Source organism: Penicillium samsonianum (genome assembly GCF_028829775.1).
Source record: "Penicillium samsonianum strain IBT 33392 chromosome Unknown utg000010l_segment0_segment0, whole genome shotgun sequence".
Classification (NCBI taxonomy): Eukaryota; Fungi; Ascomycota; class Eurotiomycetes; order Eurotiales; family Aspergillaceae; genus Penicillium; species Penicillium samsonianum.
The window spans coordinates 961,895-989,699 of record NW_026643268.1 but is presented as its reverse complement, the minus strand read 5'-3'; the positions used below and the strand labels follow the sequence as shown (position 1 = coordinate 989,699).

At 48.8% G+C, this 27,805-nt stretch overlaps 9 protein-coding genes across 9 annotated transcripts; 4 read left to right on the top strand and 5 right to left on the bottom strand.

Annotated features, from left to right (window-relative positions):
* Window positions 1-2,823: 2,823 nt before the first annotated feature.
* On the bottom strand, window positions 2,824-4,338 carry N7471_013876 (aldehyde dehydrogenase family protein; the record flags this gene model as incomplete). Its single annotated transcript, XM_057286594.1, has 3 exons — window positions 2,824-3,447; window positions 3,493-4,272; window positions 4,321-4,338. The coding sequence occupies 3 exons, from the start codon at window positions 4,336-4,338 to the stop codon at window positions 2,824-2,826; spliced, it is 1,422 nt and encodes a 473-aa protein (XP_057129073.1).
* A 1,303-nt stretch (window positions 4,339-5,641) lies between these two features.
* On the bottom strand, window positions 5,642-8,904 carry N7471_013875 (fungal specific transcription factor domain-containing protein; the record flags this gene model as incomplete). The annotated part of the gene is made up of 5 exons (XM_057286593.1): window positions 5,642-6,685; window positions 6,738-7,122; window positions 7,179-7,790; window positions 7,849-8,564; window positions 8,650-8,904. 5 exons carry the CDS (start codon window positions 8,902-8,904, stop codon window positions 5,642-5,644), a joined length of 3,012 nt encoding a protein of 1,003 aa, XP_057129072.1.
* A 1,264-nt stretch (window positions 8,905-10,168) lies between these two features.
* Window positions 10,169-12,051, bottom strand: N7471_013874 (MFS transporter; the record flags this gene model as incomplete). The annotated part of the gene is made up of 2 exons (XM_057286592.1): window positions 10,169-11,114; window positions 11,165-12,051. The coding sequence occupies 2 exons, from the start codon at window positions 12,049-12,051 to the stop codon at window positions 10,169-10,171; spliced, it is 1,833 nt and encodes a 610-aa protein (XP_057129071.1).
* A 1,077-nt stretch (window positions 12,052-13,128) lies between these two features.
* On the top strand, window positions 13,129-14,307 carry N7471_013873 (SDR family oxidoreductase; the record flags this gene model as incomplete). Its single annotated transcript, XM_057286591.1, has 3 exons — window positions 13,129-13,995; window positions 14,066-14,128; window positions 14,182-14,307. The coding sequence occupies 3 exons, from the start codon at window positions 13,129-13,131 to the stop codon at window positions 14,305-14,307; spliced, it is 1,056 nt and encodes a 351-aa protein (XP_057129070.1).
* Window positions 14,308-14,773: 466 nt separating this feature from the next.
* N7471_013872 (uncharacterized protein) lies at window positions 14,774-15,308 on the top strand (the record flags this gene model as incomplete). Its single annotated transcript, XM_057286590.1, has 2 exons — window positions 14,774-14,928; window positions 14,969-15,308. 2 exons carry the CDS (start codon window positions 14,774-14,776, stop codon window positions 15,306-15,308), a joined length of 495 nt encoding a protein of 164 aa, XP_057129069.1.
* A 2,130-nt stretch (window positions 15,309-17,438) lies between these two features.
* On the bottom strand, window positions 17,439-18,239 carry N7471_013871 (L-xylulose reductase; the record flags this gene model as incomplete). The annotated part of the gene is made up of 1 exon (XM_057286589.1): window positions 17,439-18,239. One exon carries the CDS (start codon window positions 18,237-18,239, stop codon window positions 17,439-17,441), a length of 801 nt encoding a protein of 266 aa, XP_057129068.1.
* A 3,577-nt stretch (window positions 18,240-21,816) lies between these two features.
* Window positions 21,817-23,919, top strand: N7471_013870 (glucose-6-phosphate dehydrogenase; the record flags this gene model as incomplete). The annotated part of the gene is made up of 8 exons (XM_057286588.1): window positions 21,817-21,860; window positions 22,055-22,211; window positions 22,263-22,283; window positions 22,340-22,690; window positions 22,747-22,944; window positions 22,996-23,080; window positions 23,135-23,791; window positions 23,843-23,919. 8 exons carry the CDS (start codon window positions 21,817-21,819, stop codon window positions 23,917-23,919), a joined length of 1,590 nt encoding a protein of 529 aa, XP_057129067.1.
* A 66-nt stretch (window positions 23,920-23,985) lies between these two features.
* Window positions 23,986-24,198, top strand: N7471_013869 (uncharacterized protein; the record flags this gene model as incomplete). The annotated part of the gene is made up of 1 exon (XM_057286587.1): window positions 23,986-24,198. One exon carries the CDS (start codon window positions 23,986-23,988, stop codon window positions 24,196-24,198), a length of 213 nt encoding a protein of 70 aa, XP_057129066.1.
* Window positions 24,199-25,724: 1,526 nt separating this feature from the next.
* On the bottom strand, window positions 25,725-26,673 carry N7471_013868 (uncharacterized protein; the record flags this gene model as incomplete). The annotated part of the gene is made up of 4 exons (XM_057286586.1): window positions 25,725-25,910; window positions 25,970-26,126; window positions 26,184-26,291; window positions 26,348-26,673. The coding sequence occupies 4 exons, from the start codon at window positions 26,671-26,673 to the stop codon at window positions 25,725-25,727; spliced, it is 777 nt and encodes a 258-aa protein (XP_057129065.1).
* Between the last annotated feature and the right edge of the window lie 1,132 nt (window positions 26,674-27,805).

Below are 27,805 nucleotides of genomic sequence, written 5' to 3'. Positions count from 1 at the left end.
GAACCTCCCAAGCCCGCAGGCAAAAGAGGGACACCATGACACATCGGAGTGTGAAGACCGAAGTCCTGATTTCTTTCGGCTGGGAACCTGGACCCTTTTATAATTTTTTGGCTACGTCTCTACCAAGGAACCAATTGCGCAGATGGTAGCGAGAAAAATTACTTCGTTGGTAGGCGTTGAAGCGATCGCAATGACGTTGAACTGATGTCTGGAGACTTTGTGGCCTACAGAGTCAAGTCTAGCCTGGACTCATTCCTCTCAAAATCGTACGTTGAGCGTGGTGAACCATTATCATCACCTGTTGAGAAGAAAGTAACGCCGCAAAAATATGATTCCTACATATCATTGAAATTGCAATCAAATCGCTCAACGCGCTTTACCTCTACACCAGATCATTCTGGTTATGGGCCACCGTCTCGTTGAAGAGGATTGAAATGTTTGACAACGCTGAAATAGTGTACCGGTTGTTGGCCTCAAGGAGTGCCTCCCATTGATCCCACTAGAATTTTGTCTATCTCCTAGCCCCGCACTGCTCGAACGGTACTTATTTTCTGTTGCTCGCGGCCAACTGATGTTGCCTTCACTGGAAGTTCTGCTACCTGGCGCCACAGACACTGCGAACCTACTCCCAAATCCAGGATGTTGGCTGTATTCTTTGACGGAGAATCAAAAAGTCTAGACCTTGTTGGAAAGCCCAGAATAGGAACCCGAGCCCAGTTTCCAGGACAACGAAGTGAATTATTTCAGCTACCATGGCTCACGAGCTAGGTTCTCGTGATCGCCACCCCCTCGCCAGATTGGAACGCTACTGTCACATTGATGAGACCCTGGACACAAATAGCACCCAACGGACCAATCAAACACCGCGCGTGAATTTAGACAGACGCAGGTACGGTTCCGCAATGCAGATCCCAGCGACGACCCACGGGACAGTAGATCAAGGAGGTTCTATTTGTGGCCTGGAGAAGAGATTGGAAGGGTTTGCAAAGGTCCAGACACGACCCACAAGCCTAGACTTGACGGGGCGTCAGCGTACGGATGGAACAGGTCTTTGTTGCTTGGGAGGTCGGTTGAGGCAGATGAGGCATTTGGAATATCACACACTTTTGGCAATAGAGATCCGAACCGCGGTCGTGTTCTCCTAGTTGCCCTCGCAAGAGAGTGATTGGTCCTCCGTCGAATGGCAAGTTGCTGTTTTGTCTATCTAGCCTAACGCGTTCTAGAAGCAATACATATTTTCCTGCATCAACCTTTCCCTTAATCAGTTTAACCTCTTCGAACTCGACACTTCCTCTCCCTATCTGCTCCAATTCGATCGCCAGTCTGACAACTCTAGTAGACAGCGTATGAAAATCTATGCTAATCTTCGACACAATGGCTTACGTAACCGGGTCCCCGCCTTTTGCACTGAAAGCCGAAAACCCGATTGGCTCACGAAAATGACAGGAGCTGGCATTGTGGGCCGGCCCATCTGCGGTCCCGAAAAGTCTATCTTCAAGCACCCGGCGCATCTTTACTATGACTCTAGCGATAGAGAAATTTACAATTTCAAACACGATTCTGGTCCTTTACAATACTGATATCTGAAAAGGTCTATATCGTGGTCAGTGTGCCCCAATATTTTCCTTCAATGCTCTTGAAATTGTGGGCACAGATTTAACCAACGCCAAAAAGTCAATGGAGCAAAAGCTTGTAATTAAGCTTTCCATGAAGATCATTTATAACAACCGCATTCTCTCACCGAGCGAGCGTTTCCATGGTTACTCGAAACTCAGTTGTCGAAATGATTTGGGGTTTTCGCTCCTGATTCCACGGTCTCTGTGAAGCTAGCTTTCTCCTATGACTTGAGTCGAACCTGCTAGTCTTGGGTTGACTCAGAAAAACTTTGCTTCTCGTCAAACCTGACTAGGGTGTGGATCGAAATCAAATCGTATGCCTCAGCCTCTACACTATGTATCATTCTACTTTCGATCCACCTTTCCAATCAAACACAATCAGACCTCTGTAAATTCAACCAGGCATATTTCCTAGGTTGATAAGAATCCAGACACTTCAGAAATTTCCAGGCAGCCCCTTTGCTACCGTGTCCTGATCTTGTCACGAGGACACTCATCCCGGTTCCATGGGTCTTTATATAGCCGTCTTACCAGCCCAACCTTACTCGGCTAATTACTGTACGTTGAAAGGAAACAGCAATGAATTCTCAGACCGAGTCCTACCGGCTATTGAATTATGTTACATCAAACAGACTTAGGTGGCAAATACTTTGTCTTCCGAAGTTCCTTACCCTAGAGTTGAAGGTCTTTCGTCACTGATTGGTCAAAATGTATTCCAAATTGAGCGACAGGTGCGGAAAGTATGGATGGAAGATAATGGACTTCGCAAATCCCGATCGCAAGCTCTGGTTTGGCGAACCTGACCCCACAATGTGGGAGTGGTATGGCTCACACTTTTTTATCATCACTCTAGACTCATATCTTTACAAAAATCAGGAGAAAAAAAATGGTTCGGGCCACATTTGACAACTATAACGGATTTAGGATTCCTTGGGTTGCTGGTTCGTGGCAGCGAGCTCATTACTATGGATGAACGCGAGATCGAACGCAAGGCGCAACGAGGGAGTTGCAAGGTTGTGGAGCACGCACGTTGTTGGTCTGGTGGACAAAGCGATAGCCTGTCAAATAAAACTTCAATTCAAAATATGGGTTACCTAGGCTGGGCATGATACGAAGTTCATGAATTGCGATGTGGAAATTCTGTCATAGAAATAGTAGACAAAGAAAACATGGAGTGAGATACCGTCAATTAACTATGCCCCGCCCTTCACATACTCTTGACCCACAACGTCTGTGAGTTGCAGTACGCCGTCAAGCCATTAAGACCACATTCCGTACCCATACCGCTTGCTTTGTGTCCACCGAATGGGGCTTCAGGCGTCACATCGAAGTGACTGTTGATCCACACGCTCCCGGCTTCGAGCTGATCCGCCATGCGTTTCGCCCGGGATAGGTCTTTACTCCACACTGATGCTCCCAGTCCAGTCTCAGCAGCGTTGGCGCGTGTCAGAACATCTTCCTCGTCGGTCCACTTCAAGATCGGCAGGATAGGAGCGAACGGCTCTTCCTGCACCACGCGCGATGTCTCGGGCGGGTTATCGATGATGGTGGGCGTGACGAAATAGCCACTGGAGTCGGTGATGGTGCCGCCCAGGACGGGCTTGAGGCCATCAGAGGCGATACTGCAGAGTAGATCATTGGCCTTGTCAAACTGCATGCTATTCTGGACTGGACCGAAGAAGACATCTGGCTCGGTACCTTCGCCCACCTTAAGGGCCTGGACGAACTGCACGAGCTTGTCCCGGAACTGGTCGTAGATCTTCTCGTGCACGTAGAGACGCTTGATCATCATGCAGATCTGGCTGGAGCAAAGAAAGGAGAGAATGGCCACCTGTGGAGTTAGTTAAGTGGACTCGGGTAGAGCGGGTTTGTTTACCTTGGGGATGACGGCGTCGATATCTATATCGTCGCAGATGATGGCTGGATCATTGCCACCAAGCTCGAGCGTCACTCGCTTCAGCGTCTTTGCACAGCTAGCCATCACCCGCCGACCAGTGGCTATGGAACCAGTGAAGCTAATCTTGTTGATGCCTGGATGCTCTGTGATCATGGGACCCAGGTCATCCCCACCGCTGAGGACCTGCATCACACCGGGGGGGAAGCAGCGGGCGGCAAGCTCACCCAGCTTGAGGCTGCAGTATGGGGTGTAGGGAGAGGCCTTTACGATGACCGCGTTACCAGTGTAGATCGCAGGGACGATCTTGCCAATCGCCAGAAGAACGGGGAAGTTCCAGGGCACAATGGCACCGGCCACTCCCATCGGGACATAGCGCTGGGTGATCTTCGCCTCTTCATTATCCTGCACCACTGTCTCCGGGATTTTGATGGCACTTAGGGCGAGACACCACTGGACTGCCTTTCCCACTTCCACGTGGGACTGATCCAGGGGCTTGCCTTGCTCCTGGGTCAATAGCGCCGCTAGAGCATCCTTATTCGCTTCGATCTGACCGGCGAAAGCCTTGATCGCAGCCCGACGTTTGTTGAAAGAGGTCTTGGACCACTGACGGAAGGCCTGGCGAGCAGCGGTCACGGCACGATCGAGGTCTTCGGCGGTGGAAACGGGCACCTCAGGGTTGGGCTGCCGGTTTGCAGGATTGGTCCCATGGCGGGTTTTTGCCGTGGAAGTCAACTCATTATTGATGACGTTGTTGAAGGTCTTCTACTGATTAGTGCCATTTTCCGGAGACCGGTTGCACCGACGTACCGTAATATTCAAAGCCATGGTTGCAGTCTGGGGGTGTCTTCGTCCAAAGCATATGAAGATATTGATCTAGTCAGGGTAAATGACCCCGGTAATAAACACTCCAGTGAACCAGGCCAGCCCCCAATTAGATCGACAAGCTGACCAGGATGACCTTGGTTGAAGATACAGTTCGGGGTTTTGCCTATCTCCGGCTCACGGCATACATGCCTTTAAATCCGGGCAAACAGCCACCAAAGTTTATGCGAATTAACTAATTTAGGAATCGCAATTCATTAATATGCCGTATGAGTCATTCTGCGTGGCACGCTTCCTTCCGTTCCGGGCCGGTCAGACTATCTCACTTTTATCCGCTCATCCGGGGCAATGCTAGAGCGACAGCAACCTGAGACAGGATATGCCTCGGCTCCGACTCCCGTGCCTTTCTGGCTAGGCAGTATGGCGGAATTGCAGGCAGCCACTGTTGCTAGACGAGATGCTCAGCCTGTCACAACCTCGGAACAATTACGTGGTACTGGAAGTCCCTTTTTGCCTTTCATGATACCCAGCTGATTAGCCTTTTGCAATAAAAGATAGCATTTACAGGCATGAATCTTTTGTAGTTGTCTGGTGTCTGAAGGGGAACCCAGATGCCAAGCTGGCCACAACAAAGTGGCTCTATGCCATAACTCGGAAGAAATCGCCGAAAGCGAGATCCCTGATAACGAGTGCAGCAAGACTTGAGCCCACCAAAGCTTGTTTTCATGTACTGGATATTTTGTGGGACGAAAAATGCGTGGGGTTAGGAGGATAAAAAGATCTGGGAAGAGTGCAGGGGAAACTAGCAGCTTCATGGATACTCACATTCCGGTGAGCTAAGCCCGAAGCCACGAGAATCGCAAGAGATAAGAGAATCAACTTAATTTGACCGTCTCAGCCGGTGGAGATCAGGTCGTATAGGAATTGGATATATGTGCGAGAAAGGGTTGGCGCTAAGGAGGACCATGTTGAAGGAGAGAGCTTGCGTCAGGACGTTGAGATGGGCGAGTCATTGAGGGTCTCTAACAGATCCCTACCCCGAAGAGCATCCTTCGAGTTTATCGAGCTATGAGTCGAAGTATGCAGTCTAAGCTATAAATAAGACGTCATGGGCAGAATCAATTTGAACTTAAATCGACAGCGATTCAGACTGTACATGTTTTGTATGTGTATATAGCTACGACACCCAAAACGCCAACCAGGTATCAACAGTCTGCACCAAGATTTCAGTTCTCATAATAGTTTATTTTCATAATAGCCAGATAATATCATAAATCAGATTACGCGTTGCATTCAGCCATTTACTTCAACTTTCAGACGACGCATTGTTGAGTCGATAGGTGGCATTGTTGCCGAAAAGATCGTCGAACGATATCCCCAGGTCCATGTTCATGTCCATCGTTTCATCCATGCCCATGCTGAAATCCGACAACCCATTGGGGTTTGGCATTTGTTGTCGCGTCGCGGATTCCGGAGCCATGTTGAAGTTGTTGTTGACTGTGTTGTTCGGGTTCGACTGGAGATTGTATCCGTGCCAAACGTTCTGGTTCGGTATCGAGACCAAGTCCGGAATGCTGAGTGGCTCGGTTGGGGTATGGCCCAGCAAGATTGGGGAGTGAATCCGTGACAAGCTTCGGGGATCAGAGGCGTGGAAATGGCTTGGCACTGATGACTTGATCGCCGAGGGATTTTCGACGGGGAAATACGGGATACTGTTAAAGTACAAGTTTGGGATAGTGACTCCAACGCTGGACAAGTCGCCTGGTGTAGTTGGTCCCATGCCTGTTGGCTGCGGTGTTGAGTCGAAAGGATATCCCGAGGAGGGCATTCCGTGGTCATGTTGGAAGTGGTCATCTTCCAATGTAGACATGAGCTGGGTGGATAAAGCGAATGGGTTGTCGGACGGGAGCATCATTGGCATAAGGTCTTGGAGCTTGGCCGGGTTGGTGAATTGCTTAGTCCATGCCAAGCTCGATGGCTCCTGGTTGGACAGAGACGGGTTCATGGAGCCTACTGAAGAGATCTGTTCTGGAGTCGACATGGTTTCCTTCAGTAGCTCGGGTATGTTTGAAATCCATGTTGGCTGGCTACTAATATCACTGGTCCGGTTGTTGGCGGCCTTTGTCTTGTACAGGCTTTGTTGCCAAGGATTCAAAGGATCGGGTGTGGAAGGCTGGGACATTACGGGCGTTGGGAAGGTGTTTGAACGATGTGGCAATATTTTCTCGAATGAAGCGTGGGTATGCTTAGGATCGGCAGCGCGGTTAGATTGCGCGGGTCGCTTGAGATTGACCGGCGTATTAGAGCTCTGGCTATTCCTCAATATCCCAGGCAAAGTCCTGAAGAGGCACTGCAGTCTAATCAGTCATGGTCATTCAAAATTTATCATGGGAAACACATACGTTTAAGCTCTGCAAACACCGGTCGGCAACCAAACTCTTCTTGGCCAAACCGGCCAAGGTGTTCTTGCCCTCCACGGCATCTTTCAGGGCACCATTTTTGGTCGTCGGTGAATGGGGGTTTTCAATTACAAAGAAGATCAAAGAAAGAATAGCAAAATAGGTCGTATACATGGTGAACCAGAACGGTCCATTAAGCAAGCCTCTCTTTTGCATGCCGGTCGTGATGTGAACGATGTTTCGAGAGACACTGACACAAGCCGCTGCGCAGGCATAGGATCGCTTATCCACGCTACGGGCTTGAGAACCACCGGAGACGTAGCGAAGGAAAGGACGGTACATGGCCATCTGCACATGGGCATAACTGATACGCAATAATTGCCTAACCCTAAGGAATGTTAGTCGAAATTCTTTAGGTACGACACGAGTACCGTTGGGACTGACCGTTCCAATTGGGGCGACACTTCTGTACCCGGCCGCAGAGCCGGAGGCAATTCCTCCATCCAATTTTGCAGATCCCGCTCAATCTCCCGGACTTTAGAATGGCTGACCATATATCGCTGGTCTGACTTGGAGCGATAGCGAGCATTCTTGGCGGGATAGATATATTTAACCACCTTCAGAATGATATTGGAAAGGCGTATGTGCGCATTGCACCCAGCCATTAGCGGTGTGTAGTGAGACGGCGGTTTCGTGATTCCCTCTGTGGTAATGAAATCCCAATCAACCTCCATCGGGTACTCCTGGTCAATGTCGTCGTCACTTAGCATTTGAGGGAGACCCAGGAGGGTGCTCACGTAAACATCCATATTGCGGACGACCCAAAATATGCGCTTCCGAAGTTCACGCTCAACAGGCTTGAAGTCTGCCGTGACGGTGCGATGGAGACCCAATCGCAGTGCTGAACGAAGCGCAATTCTCACGTAGGAATAACATGTGCTCAACTTGGTAGAAGATTGAAGGAAAAGCACCATGAAACAAATTGCTTGGAGAGAAAGCAAGTCACGGCAGTCAGTAACCTCCAGCAATTGTCGCCCAGCCTTGAAAAATTGGAACCTGTAAAAGGGGATGAGTTGTTGGCCATGATCAATGACAGATCAATAAGGAAACATACCCTTGGCCTATTGTGCCCTCGTAGCCAGAACAATCTAGGGTTCCGGCTCCATCATCAGAGAACAAGCACCCAACAGCAATGACGATATACAAAAGCGGCAGGAAGGAGTTCTCCTCGTCTGTGAATTGCTCCGGAGGGGTGTCGTAGATGCGCTCGAGACTTGCGAAAAACGAGGGCTCGTGCACAAATCTCATCAAGGAGCAGGCATGGTCAATCGCATTATGACACAATTGGCGAGCTATCCTTCGAGGAGGCAGTTCATGTGTATGAGGCAAGGTGGTAACCTGGGGCGATTCAGAAATGGACTTCGGGCTATCCAGCATATGCGCCGAAATCGAGGGCCTAATCTCTGCGGTGCCGAGCTGTTTGCGTAATCGACGAACAAAAGTCATTCCCGACGTGTGTCCATGATAATCAAAATGACCCTGGTCATCACGATCTAAGCAACCCGAGTTATCGACCATTGTCTCGAGTAATCCCTCATCTCCGGCTTCTGGCGCTGGGTCCGGTTGTACGCTCAACGGTTTGGCGCTTTCAGTCGCTTGCGTTTCCTTTTGAGCGGGGGTCCATCGCTGTTCTTTCGCGTACACGTCGAGTTGCGGGTCATCATGTTCGGCGTTGGGAAGCACTGTGCGGAGCAGGGCTTCGGCCTTGGATAGGCGATTTTCGAGGGCCGCGACATATTGCGGGGCAGGGTTTCGACGGCGTTTGGAGGGCTGGGCAGAGGAACATTCTACAGAATGACTGTTAGGCCACGAACGATTTCTTGCATTATCAAGCGCACAAAAGAGCCAGGCGTACGATAACTATGAACTGCGCAATGGGTGCACGGCTGCTTGCCGTCGCACTTGATCTTTTTCTGCGACACTCGTCACATGCCCGGCCAACTCGCCGCCTTTTCTGCATGGGCAGTGAATTAGGGCCTCCAGCAGGGGAGCCATCATGGTAAGAGGCGTCATAGGAGTGGTCAGCTTCATCATGCGAATACTTGACGTCATTCGGGGATGCAGGGTCATCCTCATTCTTGCCAGAATATGGCCTCGTTGTAGTCGCCATGATTGTTGATCTGATGGCCGCAGACTGCACGGATTTATGTAAGGAGGAATGTTGGGCTGGGCGGGCGATCCGGACTGAGTGACTATCACGGTTATTTCATGGATCGCCCTCCTTGCCGCGATATTTGTAAACAATACGAGTGAGTCAAAGCCGTTGAGAAGTCAATGACCTCTGCTGAACTGCCAACGGTGCGAAGCCAAAGGTTGACGCCACCGCGGTGCAGTATCAATATTTGTGTATTCATTACCCGACCAGATGGCCCAATATGAAATCTGCTGTTAATATATATTGTATACCTGCTAATAATTAAGTTAAAAAGCATGCCTCGAAACTCTAAATCTGCAGCGATACGGAAAAGGGATGGTATTTCTCATAGCGGTCTGGAATGACTGATTTCGGTTCCATTGAGTTGACGCAGCGATAATCCTGTTTGTCACATGAAATACGGAAATAGCGCGGGCATAGCGCGGAGATCGGGAATGGAATGACTAATTTCAATGCCATTGACTCGAGGATAGCTCTGTGTCTCCACATGGAGTGCGAAAATAGCTCGGAGATAGCGACTGAAATGGCCACTTTAATTCCATTGACTTAGCGAAGATAGCCATGTGTGTCGAAATGGAACAAAGAGATATCGTGCGGATATCGCGTCCTGCTCAGCTTAATAAACCTTCCTCGCCGGGGTGGCAACGTTCGAGAAGGGCCGAACCTTTCTATACGTTCTCCTCCGCTTTGGCGGCGGAGTTGCACCGCGTCCGGAGGCTCCATTCCGAGTAGGTGGCACGGTGGTCTGACCCATAGTTGTCGTGATAAAGATGGCATTTCGTGAGTAGGTAGGGTCTGTTCGTCACGGCTTGGTCCATAGTGGAGTTTCTCCCCGGGTGGCTCAGCGACCAGAAGGTCAGTTCGCTGGCGTCTTCGATATGAATCGAGGCTTCTCAGCAAACAAGGTACCGTGCTCCATGTACTGTCGTAGTTGGTATCCCTGTTGCTGCTCGTTGAGTCTCAGAACCTGGGCTAAACAAACAAGGAACTGCGCTCGAGGTGATTGTCCGTTATAACTGTTCTACTGTTCGAAACTATTATACAGCCAACGAAAGAATTGTGGGGGGGGGGGGTGCACTGAATATAGAACAGAATATCATGATTTAGAAAACGATTATGGAGCATAAACTGCATCAAAGTGGCCGGCGGCCCGTTTGTGACCACTACGCATGAAATGATTTCTATTTATACCACTCATTTATTTGCGTTCCTTTTGAAGTCACACAATAGCAAACTTTGATCTCGCTCTCAACTTCGCGCCGAAGGTCCAGAGGCCAAACATGCCAAAAATCCCAATCACACTTAAGCCACCTAAGACACTGACACCCTTAGCTACACCAAGATTGATGAACAGTGGTCTCGCGAACAAGATACTTCCACAAGCCAGGGCACTCCTCAAGAAGTCATTCGCAGCGAACAAAGACGCAGCGTATTGAGGGTACGAGAGAGGAACGTAGACAAAGATACACTGCATGATGATGAAGACGCTGGCAGCGTAGACAGTGATGCCGATGGTTGGCACGATCCAGTGGATGCTGGCGCGAGCGGTCCAGCCGAAGATGAAGAGCCCGATTGTAGGGCCAAAGCAGGCGAAGAGAGCAGGCACCAGGCGGGACTCCTGCGCGCGCAGACCGTGCGCAATGATATCGGGGATGAGTATGAACTGAAGGTACAGGCAGTAGATAGCAATGCCAATTAGGCAGGCAACGAGTACGCAGGTGAAGACGACACCAATCATGCCGAGCGAGAACCCATAGTAGACGGGATAAACTAGAGGAAACACCTCGAAGAAACTGTAGTAAATGCCGTAAACCAGAGCCATATACAGGTTCACGAATGCGATTGCTGGGTCCTTAATGGTAATCTCCATCGGCTTGATGATAGCATCCAGGAGGATAGCAGAAGGCCGGAGGTTTTCCTGGTCGATTTCACACTGTGCTTGGAGTCGCTTGTCGCCTGTTACTTTTCGCAGTCGGTGGGCACGACGCAGGAGGATGTTAGGGGTAGAGGTTTCAGGAAGGAGCATGAACATGGCGAGGAAGATGGGTCCGGCTACCAAGAGGATTTCCCACAGTGACCACCGCCATCCCATGGCGGGCACTGCAAATCCAGAGAGGAGGGGACCAATAGAGGGCCCACAGTATGCCGCCGAGACCCAAGCAGTACTACTTATCCGTAAGCCAATATTCTTTACTTGCCGAGAATCAATACTCACAGTGCATATGGTAGGTAGAGAAGAGAGTACATATCTTGCATCGTGGCTGGCCCGATTGCCAGGCAAGGACTCCCGAAGAACCCTTGGAGGAACCGCAGAACCAGAAGGCCAGCGAAGTTATCAACAAGCGCGGTGGGAAGGGAAAGGATAGTAAATAGCGCCATTGTTACGGCGTAGACTGGAGATCTCCCGATGACTGGAATCTCCGATAGAGGAGCCCAGAGCAGAGGCCCAATACCGTAGGCTAGGACATAGAGGGAAAGCGGGAGCGATGCGGCTGTTGGTCCAACATTGAACCTTTCCATCACGCCCTGCGCACTCGAGGTGTAGATCGCGGAGCCAGTGTAGACGACGAAGGTGTACAAGCAAATTATTAAGGAGACAATGAATCGTTTTGCGTTGGACCAGTTCTGAGGGTTTGCTGGATCATCAGTGGTATACCAATCCACGAGGACGTTGCCGTCGGCTGTCCTTTGTGGGGCAATTGGTCTCGTCTGTGTCCTTTCAAGGGCAAGAGTCGCTTCGATTTCCAATCGTTCTTCAGAGTAGGGGACAGTTTCTAGTCGACTCCTCGTCCGGCTAAGATGCAAACCTTCTAGATCATGATCGCGTAGGTGTTGTTGCTCGATGTTTTCCTCCTCGCGTTCAAGAGTCTCCGGAGGTGCAAATGTACTTTCGCTACTTGCTGGGTTCGATGGTGGTGTTTGTTCATTGGTGGGTTTCGTGGTAGCAACGGGTTCGCGCTCTTTTTCCGGCAAGTTGAGAACAGCATTGTATGTCGCTGGGAATTTGAAATCAGGAAACTCCTCAGGATAGAGCAGGACTGTATTGCGAGTGACCAATCGAATGAGTTGACCCAAAGGGGCTTCTCTCAAGATATCCCTCATGTCTATTAGATCCTTTCGCTATGTTTTGAAGATGATTGATAGCGAGAAGATGGAAGGATTATGTGAGACACGGAAAAGTCCAAGTCGAAGGAGGAAAATTGTTGAACTGAATGGGTATTATAATTCTTTTATAAGGAGAGGGCATCCTTCATCTCCCAGAGCTTACAAATACGATGTGACCTATAAACAGGATTTTAGTATTGCATTTGTGGGCTCATTTTAAGTCCATTGCTAAGCAAACTGTATGTATTGCAATTATTCTCCATATGGAAATCTAACAAGGCATCGGCTCATACGGCATATTAGTCGGTTGCAGTTAGTAGTTACTTCGTACGGACTTATACTATGGTGGTCGTTTGTCGGATTTAAGGGTATTGATGCCGTGAGCAGGAGATAAAAAAATGCCGAACTACTAAATCAACCATGGTCTTTCAGCGACTAGTAATTGAGTTTATTCCCTCAAAAAGCATGCCTCGAAACTCTAAATCTGCAGCGATACGGAAAAGGGATGGTATTTCTCATAGCGGTCTGGAATGACTGATTTCGGTTCCATTGAGTTGACGCAGCGATAATCCTGTTTGTCACATGAAATACGGAAATAGCGCGGGCATAGCGCGGAGATCGGGAATGGAATGACTAATTTCAATGCCATTGACTCGAGGATAGCTCTGTGTCTCCACATGGAGTGCGAAAATAGCTCGGAGATAGCGACTGAAATGGCCACTTTAATTCCATTGACTTAGCGAAGATAGCCATGTGTGTCGAAATGGAACAAAGAGATATCGTGCGGATATCGCGTCCCGCTCAGCTGAATAAACCTTCCTCGCCCGGGTGGCAACGTTCGAGAAGGGCCGATCATCAGATTGAACCACACTTTCCGTATGTTCTCCTCCCGGGGTGACATTGACTGTCATTACCGGAGTTTACCGGAGCTTAGAGACGAAGCGTCATACACATAATTATGTATAATGGAACTTGCCTAATTTTCAAAATATCTTAGAGCCCTAGAGTCGACCATTTTCAAGTACTTGACCCGCACCGGAAGCAAACATCTTATATCTCTGCTCTCCAACGAATATGTCTAGTTTCATCTCGACCGACCTTATTCTCGTCACCGGCGGGAATGGTTATGTTGCGCAACATGTGGTAGACCAGTTGCTACGCCAGCAAGGACAACCTCGCGTTCGCGCAACCGTGCGTTCCGAAGCATCGGCGAAACAGATCAAAGACTATTTCGCTCCAGATCTATCCTCGGGGCGTCTCTCCGTAGTGTTGGTACCAGACATTGTGGCGGAGGGCGCCTTTGACGAGGCTTTGAAAGGCGTTACCCATGTGGCTCATGTGGCCTCCCCTTTGGCTCTCGGTATTGACAATGTCGAGGCCGATCTGCTGAAGCCAGCCATAGAAGGAACAGTCGGGATTATTCGGGCAGCCGTGAAGTTCCCATCTGTTCGATCAATGGTAATCACTGGCTCGTTTCTATCGGCCTTTGACCCGGCCCATAGCCTCCGCCCCGGCTACACATACACGCCGGATGATTGGAATCCGATATCCTACAGCGAAGCAAGCTCCCAAGAGCTGGACTTGACGCGGTGGGAGCCAATCTGGCGGCCATTGATTACCTACATGGCATCTAAGAAACTTGCGGAGGAGGCTGTTTGGAAAGCGCGAGACACCATCAAGCCTCGGTTTGACATAAGCGTCGTCCTGCCAGCTTACATTGGTGGCCCATCTGTTCTGCCGTTACAACGAGGGACTCAGTCCGGTAGTCTCAGTGTGCAAGTCCTTTGGAAGGCTGTCACCGAAGAGTGCCTACCACCGGTTGACTATCCCTATTGGGTTGACGTGCGAGATGTCGCGAAAGTCCATGTCCAGGCGCTGCTCCATCCGGAGGCTGATGGGAAACGATTCATCCTTGCTACTCGGGGGGTAACATACTCTGACGTGAGTGAAGATCCATATTCGTCCTCTCCTGGTATATTCCGGATGCTGACTATAGATTTTGGTATTGTAGATTGCGGAGATCGCTCGAAAGCATTTTCCTCAGCTCCAACCGTCGACGGAGCAGCAGAGCGATGTAAGCGTAGAATTTACTGGGTCAAATTTATCTTGCTAACTAGCCTTATCTAGGTGCAATATTACCAAGTGGACTCCTCGAAAAGTCTCAGGATCCTGAACCTTGGCCCCTGGATCCCAGTTGAAAAAATGGTGGTTGACACAATAAGCCAGCTTTTGGATACCAGAGACACGAATTGAGTGGGATACGGGCAGAGCAGTGCCGTTTTCTTGGTGGGCATGAAATGTTGGACTACTATAGCGGATCTTAGACTGAAACTTGGGAAAATATTGGTCCTGGAATCTATTGTCAACTAAATTCTTTCAATTCAACTGTTCTCGACATATCCACCCATACTATTACACACAGGGTGAACAGTAAGGATGCTATCATTAGTCGAATGGATTACTTGTGTAGTTTATAACCGAGTATCCGTCCGCCAAGGATTACGAATCACGTGCGTGCCATGCTCCGAAGTCAAATTAAACTTCGGCAATTGCATGCGCTGGCGGGCCTTTCGGATACGCTACCGCATAATGACCTCATCACTTGCCGAACTGTAATCCCGTCGTGTTGCCCACCATAAACGTCATATATGGCAGCCCTGTTGCAGATTTGCTTCATAATTAATTTATATTCTCGTACTGTCCAATCACATCAATGAATATGCCCATAACTCAACGTGCCGTCGTTATCCAAGAGCCTAAATTGGCCAGACTAGTTCATGATCGTCGGATCCCGAAACTCCGTGATGATTATATTCTTGTCAAAACAATAGCTGTGGGTCTGAATCCTACTGATTGGAAGCAAATTGACTTATCGTGAAACAACCTGGGCCGTTACTTGGCTGTGATTATGCAGGAATTGTCGAAGAGGTGGGCTCCAAGGTTACGAAGCCACTCAAGATAGGGGGCAGAATATGTGGTATGGCACATGGTTCCAACGCGTTCCAACACGAAGGCGGTACCTTTGCCGAGCATATTGTGGTGAAGGGAGATATCCAGATCGGAATTTTGACAACATCAATTGCGAGCAGGCGGCTACTCTAGGTATTGGTATCGCGGCGGTCAGCCAGGGCTTGTACGAAGGACTGAGTCTGACGATACCAACCGACTCAGTAAAGACGGCAGAGCCAATATTGGTTTATGGTGGAAGTACTGCAACCGGTGCCTTGGGGATTCAGTTCGCTAATGGCCAGTAATTGGCGCTTTTTCGGATGGCGGGTTTTGTATGTCAAAGTGTGAGACTCCACGCGAAGGACTTTTAGGAACGTACCAAAGGCAAATGATTTTATCCAAATTGCCATGTATAACCTAATGTCTCGATACGTAGGGTTCTTAGTCTCTCAAGCATCCCGAACTTCAAAAGTCCCCTTTTAATTAACTCTCAACCAGTTGATCCACATGCCGATGTGCCGGAGCTCCTAAACAGATATTTTCCTGGTGATCTTCTTATCAGTCTTCGGCCCGGGCATACCTGAGTGCAGAGCTCGTCTACTTCAACGGCAGTTGTTACGTAGAATTCAACTCGCGACATAATCCCCTTAAAATAATGATATATTTGATGGATAAGGAAGTTTTGCAGCATCATCCGCCGTTGGCTTACTTATAGTTAAAATTCCTGGTAAAGATACTCGTGTCATTTGGTACATTCGGATACTGGAGAAAAGGACCAGTGTGTCAAGAGGACACGACAACCTTGCCGGCTGAGATGCCCTTCTTTTGAAGATCGAGGCCCTCTTGTATTTTTTCCAACCCTCCTATAATCACAATAGGATCTGGTTTGGCCTGCAAATGACTAGACAAGAGAGCGTCAGGCACATAATCTTGTCATACTGTCTCGCCAACCTCCACCTCGTCAGTTGAAATTGAAACAGCGAACACTAATCTTCAGTCAATAACGCATTTGGCAAATATTGGATGGATTGTGGTACCATTCTTATTGTGGACATGTTCGGGCAAAGAGATGTCCAAAGGAGGTAATGTACCAACGAGTGCCCCTCCGCCAAGCTTTTAGAGCAGTTGTCCGGCGATCGTGTAGCTTTTCTTGGAAATGACAGCATCAAATATGTCAACCAAGCCACTGCCATTTAGTTCAGCAGCGATGTCGTCAGCAACGCTGTTCTTGGTATGTTGTTGAGGAAATTCGGACTGAAGCAACAAGGGTTTTCACACTAAAAATGTACAAAGGCTAATGCCAAGCCGTACAGCGGATTGTTCATGTGCGACAGACCTAGGACCGAAATTGAGAGGAAGATATGTAAACTTTCGGTTTTCGACGGGACTAACATCTGAGAAGCATTGGATTGAGATCGATTGGCGAAAACATCCATCCGTTGTTCATGGAACTCTGCCTGATTCGATCGAAGAAAGCATATTTCTATCAGCTGGTTAAAAGCGGATCGGGCGGCTGCGGAAGATAATATGTTTTTTGGAGCAACATTTGCAGCTGCATCGTTGGAAAGATTCTCGGAGGCTATTGCACAGTTTGCAAAGGCAATGCGAACTAAATTTGGTCTATAACTTCGCCACCCGTTGGTATTCTGCACCATCGGGACATGGCTATATATACCGAAGGAAACTACTGAATAGGCTTACCAGGACACAGCTAAGCTAAAGAAAATATGAAAATATGTGTGGTCCAATTTCAGACGTCTGGAAGCTAAGACCCCGGAGGTCGACCACGCCAATAATTTCCAATGTATTCTGAATGCATCAACCAGTGGGAGCTTGGAAGCTCTTAAATGATCTTGTGGGTGGACGGGTCTAGGTTTCCATGTCAATCGTATTTTAACAGTCCCAATGTTTTCTTCGCCGCAGACGTATACTTCGTATGTGGCGGTCGTCAACAAATATGCGATATAGCCTGTCTTCTGTTGAAATAATCGGTTATATATTCGTCCTCACCTTCGAATATCGCAACGCAGCCTGAGCTGGGCAATGAGAAAATAACGAGGGTCGAGGGACTGCTATAAGGTGAAGATGTCCCGGTAGGCCGAGATCATGACTTTCGTAATTCAACCTTTCCGGTCTGTCTCCATTGAATGATGACGACGGGATATCTCTTAATTCCAGACATGATGGGCTCTTTGCCGAAGTTTCACAGGTTCCCTACAGAGTGTGTTGAATAATACTTACAAAAGATGTTCCCATTGTGTTGAAGAGTCATTAACAGCAAGAACGTGGCCAAGTCGGCTAAGTAAAGTTTATATACAGTACTGTACTTAATCTCCAACAATACATTCATTTTGCATGGCTTAAACTCCATCCTTCAAAATTATAAACTTGCCCTTCTCAACATTCTCAACATCATTGAACTTGGTGATATCCAATCATCGGACAGTATACCCTCCATCGATGAGGATGTCCGCCCCAGTGGTATAAGAACTGGCATCACTGACGAGGTAAACAAACGCCCCCTTCAACTCCTTAGGGTCCGCTTGTCGGCCCATCGGAATCATGCTATTCCAAGCATCCAGAAGGTCATCCCCAATGCCTCCAGCCAAGCCAGTATCAATGTATCCTGGTGAGATGCTATTGACCCTCGCAAAGCCACGCCACTCGTTAGCCAGAATTTTGGCCAAGTGAACGCAACCTGCCTTAGCAACATTATAGCTTGCGAATTCAACTGGCATAGTGGCGATATGCCCACCGATGCTGGCATTGATGACGAAGGAGCCATAGCCCTGTTCTCGAAAGTAGGGCCCGATGACTTGGGCACAATATGCCGTGCCGTTAAGGTTGATATTGATGATTCTGTCCCAGTCTTCCTTTGAAGCATCAAGCATGGTACTGTGATGGACAGCCCCGGCATTTGCAATGAAAGCGTCGACTTGGCCAAACTCCCGGATCACATCTTTAACGAGCTGCTCGACGCTGCCAAAGTTGGAGATATCGCAGTGGTATGCTTTGGCTTTGACATTGTAGTTGCTCGACAGTTCAATAATATTGGCGTCGGCTTCGTCCTTTCGCGAGGTGTAGGTAATAGCAACGTTGGCGCCCATCTCTGCGCAGCCGCGGGCTGCCTCGATGCCGATTCCCTGAGGGCCTGCGGCGCCGGTGATGATAACAACCCTATCTTTCAGGCTGAGAAGGTCAAGAAGACGGTTGGCGGGGGGAACGTTAAGAGGCATGATGATGGCTTGCTTCTTCTTGCGGTAGGTATCCTAGGTGTCGCAAGGTAGTGCGTTTACTCTTTTATACCTTCCAAAGTATTTATATCCCGGATCAAACGGGGATAACAGCATCTTTGGGTAATTAGATTCCGTTATATCCGGTAACGCCATGTTTAATGCGATGCCGGAGTTTAGACGACGTCACCGCGTAAATCCGAGCTCCAATCAGAGTATATCGTCGACGGATACATAAACCTCGACCTCTTTTGGTAAACTTGAATATGTGGGGCTAAGCATATAGGTGCTGTAGTTAGTGGCGGACAAGGAATGCTGTTAATCTAGCAGTTGGACTGGGAATCTTTGGTAGTGAATTCTGAGTATTCCTTCTGATATCTTCTCACCGCATTGATCACGAGTTGTAAAGACCCCTTTGGATTATTTTCAATTACCAACTGGGGTCCGGAGATAGACATGCCCCATGCCTGCGAGCGGCCACTAGATCTCTTATGCAATAGACCGAATTCTTGCCAGTGCACAATCGACAATCCTGGACTTCTAACATTTCTGACATAGTTCAATGCCGCCGATAATACACTTTACCTTTGAGATTCTGGGGATATTTGTCACGGCTGAAATGATTGAATTTTCCCAGTCTTAGTCGGGCGTGTATAGTCTTGGGGAGGAGGAGGAGATTGGGGTATTTCGGCTTTTTCTGGTTTGCACCTCGGCCCCTAGGATACCAAACGAGGGGCAATGGAACCCGAGAGTGGCCGCATACTTTATTTAACAACGATCCTCACTACGTGAATTGGCAAGCAGTAGTTGGCCTTCAATTTTATTTGGGCGTGGTATCTCTGAAGATTGCCGGCATGGAACCCTTGATTTCAAAACTGTTCTAGTGTTTGACTTTCGGCTAAACCACGATTCAATTTCCTTTCGCCTCAAAGTACCGGTGCTACAGATGCAGTTAATCTCAGTAATGGAGAATAAGGGTGATGATGATGAAAGTCACTTTGGCGATCTTGTTACTCAATTAATTTGGCAGGTAGACCTGAGATTGCATCATGTCTAGCCAATTAATTGTAAGATCTACACTTCTACACCCGGTAACTTAATTTGCAGTAGATACCATTAGGCACACAGTGTATGCACATGTTTTGGCGAATCAATGGAAGACAGTATTAGGATTTTACTGCTGTGGAAAGGGATGAAGGAAGGGAATAGAAGAGACATATGGCCTATGTGGTCAGATCTGGATCAATTAAGGTCGGAACTGTATCTGGCCTCAGATGCCCTCCCTGTTGTTCCAATCTCGTTTGCTGCTCAAATTCATGTTGCGAAGAAGGGAGAAAAAACCCGCCGTTTCGGCTTTTGAATTCTGCGTAAATCGACCACAGTGTGCTGTCGAATTAGGATGGTGCTTCGTTACTCAAACATAGAACGAGTTGCTGATGCAATCAGGTAAAGGGCCAATCCAAGAGGCTCGAAAGGTCTTACTGCGATGCCATTCGCTCAATCAAGATACCCTAGCTCGAGCATTAGGTTTCTAGAGCATTTGAATCTTCCACATTTTCAAAATCAAAAGAAAGAGACACGATCTCTAGATTCTGAAGGAGATTTTCCTCAATGTTGAAGCCTCAAGGTGAAGATCCCTCATATTTTTTTTCCATTTCGCAATCCGGATTTAATTTAAAACAACGTCCCAATAAGAGACCTCAATGGCGTATTCTTGCTCTGGCCGACACCAAATTACCAAGGGGATATTTGTATCTTTCCTATGAGAATAATTTCTATGGTAAACGCATACAGGATTGTTCTCCTTACCGCTAGCTGAGGGCCTGTGATAGTTAACTATTTCGGAGCGGTTGCCCATTAATATTGATATATCTTGGCATTGGGATTGGCTAATCGATAAGAGTGTAGGTGGTGGCTCCAGTTTCGGGACGTACTGTACTTCATTTCCAGGTGGGACAAATGGACCGGTGGTCGGTTCATGTAGCAGAGCTGTTAGACATTTTCCACGCCACCGGTTTAGTGTTCAAGATCGCCAATCACCATCTTAGAACGGTAAACAGTGGAACAACGACCGCAATGATCCTGTGTGACAGCAAATCAGCCTTGCAGGCAGTTCAAAACGCGGGAAACAAATTTGGGCAACGGGTCACTTGCAGTCGGTTTGAAGAGTGTTCGTTAATCTCCCAGGCGCCCCTCCGAATAACTCATCATTGCCAGAGCGGGTTGCGGTGTTATGCATTTTATTCCTCCTCACGTGCTGGCGAATATTTCCAACACAGGAGAACTACCACCAGCTCCCTGAGTGGCTGAAGTCACGTCCGGCACAGCTCCTTCAAGCACATCCAGCTTGGATGGACTGAATCCCTTGGCCGCTCATGCCGGACCGGCTTGCTACATCACTCCAGGAATACCCATTCGAAAGTTGGTGCATTCCCTTAATATTTGGTCTGTCTGTGGTTTGGCCATACGAAGTCACCGACTGTCTACTGTCATACGGGGACTCAGAGTACTCACTCACCAACCCTGTCTTTTTATGAGGAATCTCTCCAACTTGTCTCCAAGCCCGCTATTGGCGTAAAACTATCCGTGGCTGGTAGATAGAACACAACTTCAGCCAGTAACGGGTGAACTGCAACCACAATTACAATGTTGACTGCGTCTTAGCTTAGCTGTTGGGGTATCGCCCTTGAACCTACACGGATTGTTTGTCTGAGTCTCTGGGCCACGCTGACCTCGGCCCTCTTGGAATTGTAATATAGCATTGCGATCATCAAACGATGTGAACAGCGTTCATCCTGGTAAGCACTTGTTTGTATCGACTCTGCTCATCTCGATGTTAGATATCTTTGAATCGGCTCGAAGAGAATGCACTGGACGGTCACGGCGCCCTCAGGGCCCTCGGAATCCACATCTGGGGGTCACAATGGCCTCTGCTAACGGCCGCACTGGAATCCCCTTTAAATACTCGGCCCATTGCGTCCGTCGTAACCACGAGTTGGCCTCGTCAACCTCACCGGCTTGGATGACGGTGGGGTTAGTGCCCTAGGACTCGGTGAAACACCCCTCAAGCTGGCTCACTAAGGATTGAACAACATACTGGGGGCCGCTGGGGGTGCTACGGGGCTCGTACTATGGCCCAGGCCGTTGAATATGGATATAATGCGAATTGGTTCCACAGGAAAATAACCGCTAGCATATGGGACTACTCCTTGGAACGGGACACTGCCCACTGATGTTTCCGGTGCTAGCGGTTCTTAATATTCTGGACGCTCCGACAGATTTACATGTTGAGGCAAGTTTTGGCACCTGGGCTTGAATCTAACCCAATCGAAATTTTCCCAGATAGAGCTGACAGGAGAATTCACGGCCAGATTGTCTCCATTGCTTCTTAATCTCGGAACACTCATGCCCGGCGGCAAGTTGGGCCGCAAAGAGCCCCTGGTTTATTTCCGGGTTAATTCCGGGGCGTCCTCGTGCTCCCGGGATTCGTTCTCAGGGATCCGTTAAGGAGTACCCGGATCCTGTTCACCATTTCTCTTTCCTCTCCAATTTCCCTCTTCATTTTGTAAAGTGGTGCAAGATGTCTAGCGTGATTAACCAGACCGATGGGCGCGAAAGTGCAGGGTACGTGCCCCCCTATAAAATGCTCTGAGACATCACTTCCTACCCCTCCGGCTGCGGAAGTCTACCAGCTACCTGAGGTCATCCCAACCTCAACGTGTCCCATTGCTATTTTGAAGGATATTATCTTATCCAGATAATTGTCACAAATTTCTCCTGGACTCTTCTGCAGAGTTGTGCAAGCTTTTGCAGCTCAGAGAGCTTCCCGCTCAACCCCCAATTGCCGCGTCAAACGCAAATTCTTTCTCGAACGAAGCACTAACAGTGGTCAATGCATCCAGCACCATCAAACTTAAAGATGATACCATTATTGTGGTGCTAGGCGCCTCTGGTGATCTGGCGAAGAAGAAGACCGTTCGTTCCCCGCCTTCTAGGACGCTATCACACGTACTAACTATTTGGCAGTTCCCTGCACTCTTCGGCCTCGTATGTGCTATTTTTACTAATAAACCCAGCTCCAATCTACTGACAATATTCTATAGTTCCGCAGCAAGTTCCTCCCCAAGGATATTCAGATCGTCGGATATGCGCGGACAAAGATGGACCACGAGGAATTCCTCAAGCGCGTTCGCTTTTACATCAAGGTCCCCACAAAGGAGATTGAGAAGCAATTAAATCAATTTTGCAAGATGTGCACCTACGTTTCGGGCCAATACGACCAGGATGACTCCTTCATCAACCTGAACAAGCACCTCGAGGAGATCGAGCAGGTTCGCCAAGGAAAGGAGCAGAACCGTGTGTTCTACATTGCTCTGCCCCCCAGTGTTTTCATTACTGTGTCTGAGCAGCTCAAGCACAACTGCTACCCCAAGAGCGGTCTTGCCCGTATTATTGTGAGTGGAAGTTATGAGTCAAGACGAATTCATACTAATACAATTATCCGCAATAGGTCGAGAAGCCCTTCGGTAAGGACCTTCAGAGCTCACGCGACCTGCAGAAGGCTTTGGACCGCAACTGGAAGGAGGAGGAGATCTTCCGTATCGACCACTACCTCGGCAAGGAGATGGTTAAGAACATTTTGATCCTACGATTTGACAACGAGTTCTTCAACGCTACATGGAACCGTCACCACATCGACAACGTTCAGGTATGTGTGGAATGATTAGGTTTTAGATATGGGCTCTAATATCTGCCACAGATTACATTCAAGGAGCCATTCGGCACCGAGGGCCGTGATGGTTACTTCGATGAGTTCGGCATCATCCGTGATGTCATGCAGAACCGTAAATTTATGCCAATTTTGCCGATTAGATGCAGCAAATACTGACAATATGAAGACCTTTTGCAGGTCCTCACATTACTGGCTATGGAGTGCCCCATCTCCTTCTCTTCCGAAGATATCCGTGACGAGAAGGTCCGTGTTCTCCGCGCTATGGATGCCATCGAGCCCAAGAATGTCATTATCGGCCAGTACGGCCGCTCCCTCGATGGCAGCAAGCCCGGTTACCTGGAGCACAACATTGTGCCTAAGGAGTCCCGCTGCCCGACCTTTTGCGCGCTGGTTGCATATATTAAGAACGAGCGTTGGGACGGCGTTCCCTTCATCCTCAAGGCCGGTAAGGCTCTGAACGAGCAGAAGACCGAGGTCCGCATCCAGTTCAAGGACGTCACCTCCGGTATCTTCAAGGACATTCCCCGCAACGAGCTTGTCATCCGTGTCCAGCCCAACGAGTCCGTCTATATCAAGATGAACTCCAAGCTGCCCGGTCTGTCCATGCAGGCGGTGGTTACCGAGCTGGACTTGACCTACCGCTGCCGGTTCTCCGACCTCAAGATCTCTGAGGCTTATGAGTCTTTGATCCTGGACGCCTTCAAGGGTGACCACTCCAACTTCGTCCGTGACGATGAGTTGGATGCCAGCTGGCGCCTCTTCACTCCTCTCCTGCACTACCTGGATGACAACAAGGAGATCATCCCCATGCAATATCCCTACGGTAAGCCTATCAACGACAATTCAGATTTGAAATAACTAATTATTTTACTAGGCTCCAGTGGACCCGCTGTCCTCGATGATTTCACTGCCTCATACGGCTACAAGTTCAGTGACGCCGCTGGTTACTAGTGGCCCGTCACGACCTCGGGCCCCAACCGGCTGTAATTCTTCAGGGTATAGTTGTTTACGACGATTATGGGAAGCGGATTGGGATACGCAGGAATTAAAATCGAATCGCGGTACCTCATACCCGAGTCGGGTTTTCCATTCCAAAATCTATCTCGTGCGCAATACCCTCAAGCTGGCCGTCTGGTGCCCGGCGCAGCGGACATGGCTGCCAATGTCGATCTGGACAATTCGCATCTGCTGCCAAGAAACGTATGCCAGCGCTGGCAACGGGCTATGTAGATACTTGGTCGCTGGCAGAGGGGAGCATTCTTCGTAGACAAGGCAACGGGCAGGGAAGGGATGTGAGCGGGGGGCGGGACCCCGATCGATCGATTGAGAGAGAAGTAAAGGTAGATCTACCGTTAGTCGAAAAACCATTGCTCTAACAAATTGCTTTGCCTGCAATTTCTGGTCTTACCAGCGAGAGCTGGGTCATATCCGCAGCTGCCTTCGAGCTCCCAGTGAAGCGCCATACTCTTCGTCCGAATCGCTCGTTGCGCTGACGAGTAGCATGAAGGGCAAAGAATGGCTTTTACGGCGCGATAGCTCCAGTCTGCTGCTCGAACGTTTCGATGCCACACATGGTTTTCTCACACGTCGGCGCTGCTTCAGACAGTTATTCGCACGCTTTTCGACATCTGACCACGGGAGATGGTAGCGACGCTTCATGGTCACGAGCTTTTCAGTCTTTGCATTCGTGGGCTACTGGACTGGGCATGTACGCCAATTGTGTCGATACTGCGGCTCAGCGGCATCTCACGAGCCCAGCAAGGCTGGGCGCGACAGGGTCTGTAATCTTTCGGACTGGCGCAGTTGATAATGGTCTGTTGCGGTCCATGTCCCTCAATGGTACTTGAAACTTGAATGGGGTAAGATCACCACAGCCAAGCTCAAGAATTAGTATTACCGTGAGCGTTGGCTCGAAGATGTGGAAGGAGGTAGAACATCTACTGTTGGGTGGGTCAGGGAGGGTGGGTCATTAATGCAAAGTGACAAGTTGAAATGGTTTACAGCCCAGTACAATTGGGATTCTGTCGGGCAAATTAGCATAGTGTAAGGGATATCTCTCGTAAATGGCTCGATTTTCAAAATCGGGCGAAGAGGCAAGTAAAAGATAGTATGTCCTGGACTGAGACGTCCGGGTCGCGTTAGTAACGCGCCTGGTCGGGATTCACGTGAAGGATGTTGCCTCCGCTGACTGACCATATTAGACCAGAGTTCCTTGGTGTTCGGTTGCAACTGGATAGGGCTGGCAATGGCCTTGACCCTGAATCTCAGTCATGTGTCATGATCTACGCGGTCGCATGGACGTGATCCCCGTAGGTTGATATTAGACCAACCTCCTCTGCAAACCGCCCTGGCGTTGTTTTCAAGAAAGAAAACATCACTCCATTATCACGTCGAATGGCCAGAAGTGAAACTAGATATCGTGGAGTGATACCACAGACTTAAATGCAATACCACTGGGATTGGCAGCGGTTCTCTCATTTAGCTTGCCCACGAAAGGTAAAGTTTCTAGGTAAAGCTCGACAGCGTCTGGGGACAGGCCTTGGCTGCTGGTTTGCTACTTGAGAACGCCTCAAATTTTATTTCCCCTAACATTCGCGAAGACTTTCCGCTTCCGTGACGACAACTTGTGCGTCTGCGGCCACCGAGAAAACGTGACTCATGAATTACACACTGTATCTAAACAGTTCCCGACCAGCAATTTGATTTGCTTTTATCGACTCACTGACTAAAGGAGAAGTTTTGCCAAAAAATGTATTTTACCAAGGAAGAACCCGACCATCATACCGACTTGAGCCTCCTTTGGATTCCCATGACGGAACCAAGGCACTGAAGAATTTACCGTTATCAACTTTAGTAACGCTCAAGACTCGATTCAGGAGACACTCAGCAGATTCCTTGGGATCCAAGTCTGCCGCTTCGGAGCCCATCTCGGTTCGAGCCCACTAGAGAGAATCTTGTCAGCATTGTTTTGTCCAGTAGGCTTGCTAGATATCCGTCTTACACCAGCGCAGATACTGAAAACAGTGAAACCATCCTTCTCCAGATAAGCAGCGTATTGTGCGGTCATCATGTTTAACGCAGCTTTGGAAATCTTGTATGCAGGTGTCGGCTGGAACATGTAGTCCTTTAGATGGGTGATAGATGCCATCGCGGAGGACCTGACGGGGAATCTTGTCAATACCCGCAGCTATTTTCGCCGTAGGAATACTACCTACACGTTGACAATCGTCTTTTTCTTTCCCTTGCGTAGAATCGGGAGAAGCGCCCTGGAAACAAGATGTACACTGTTCACGTTGATTTCCCAGTGCTCCTTGAGATTGTTCCTGCGCCACCAATGAATTAGCATGTTCCTTAATCGGCATAACACAGTTACCCGTACATAGCTTCCGCCCCCAATTCAGAGTTTGGAGAGTATTGCATAATGCCGGCGTTGTTGATCAAGACATCCAGGCCGTGCGGGAGGATCTGAGCTACCTCAACAGCAAACTTTTCCACACTCTCTTCCTCGGTGATCTGCACGACCAGGAGTCTCACACGACCTCCGGATTCGGCAATAAGCCTTTCCAGGGCATCGCTGGACTTTCGGACCGCGGCAATGACGACGCTGACCTCGGATGCAGGCTTCGAGGCGAGGATGGTGGCCATCCACAGGCCAAGGCCTCGGTTGGCACCGGTGATCAGGAATGAAGTCATCTTCTTGGGCATATCTGTGTTTCCCAGGGAAAATGTGGCAAGTATTAGATTTTGAAATAGTCGCTTGACTCAATCAGCGGAATTGTAAGCTCCTTTTCGGTTTGGAGGAGGCTTGCTGGAGTCCGCTCTTTCCGTGATAGAATTTAATACCTCCGACCGAAGTGCAACTTCGATGCGATGGTAAGCTGGATGAATTTCTAATCAAGTGCATATCTGACAAATCACTAGAATTTCGTCTCGGAGCGCGATCCTTAAATCCGGTGGTCTACAGTTTCCCTCTGCGCTGGTTGAAGGACGTCTGACAAATCACTGTTGGAGTACCTGTTTTTGATGGTATTATTCTGTCATCCTGATAGGCATTACTCATGCATTAGGGTTGTGACCCACACAACTCCACAATAATATACAATCAATATACACATGCTACAAGACAAAACTAAAGCGAGGGTAGGAAAAAAAGTCCATGATTTCTAGGGATGAAATTGTAGGCGCATTTCAGTGGTTCAACGTTGAGTCGCTCACAGATGAGGTGATCAGAACAAGAAATATGAGCCTGTCATTGCGGATTGAATATATCCCACAAAGCCTCAATTTAAGAGGACCGTGAAGGATTCAGCAGTGAGCCAACGTTTCTTGACCGACTCAGCATCCCTTTTTCTCAACACCATCCTTACTCGTCTCTCTCGCTGAGCATCTAAAGTGTTCAAAAATGTCGCTGCAAATGGTTGCGGTAAAAAGAAGACATGGGTTTCAACAGCCCTCAATAAGGAGAGATGTCCTCAACGCTTCCTACCAAGCTTGTAAGTGACAGAAGCCGAGAAGTCTATAAATACGTCCTCTACCCCCGGCAATTTGCTCTACAATTTGATCACTTGACTACGCAAAGTCGAGTAGGCCTTGTGCCTGACGCACTTGATAAGTTCTCCCCTTTGATCGAGTAGTGGAATTTCTACTGTACTGACATTTATAGGATACATCGTGGACCAGCAAGTCAGACAGTGCATGTGAGAGATGTGATTCCCAGCAGATCCACTGTGTCATTCACGCCAGCCGGTCAAAAATACGAGATTTGGGTTAGCTGGTCAAAGTGTCTATGCGAAGATGTCTCCGCTATAGCAGCCGACTCAGCTGATATACTGTACAG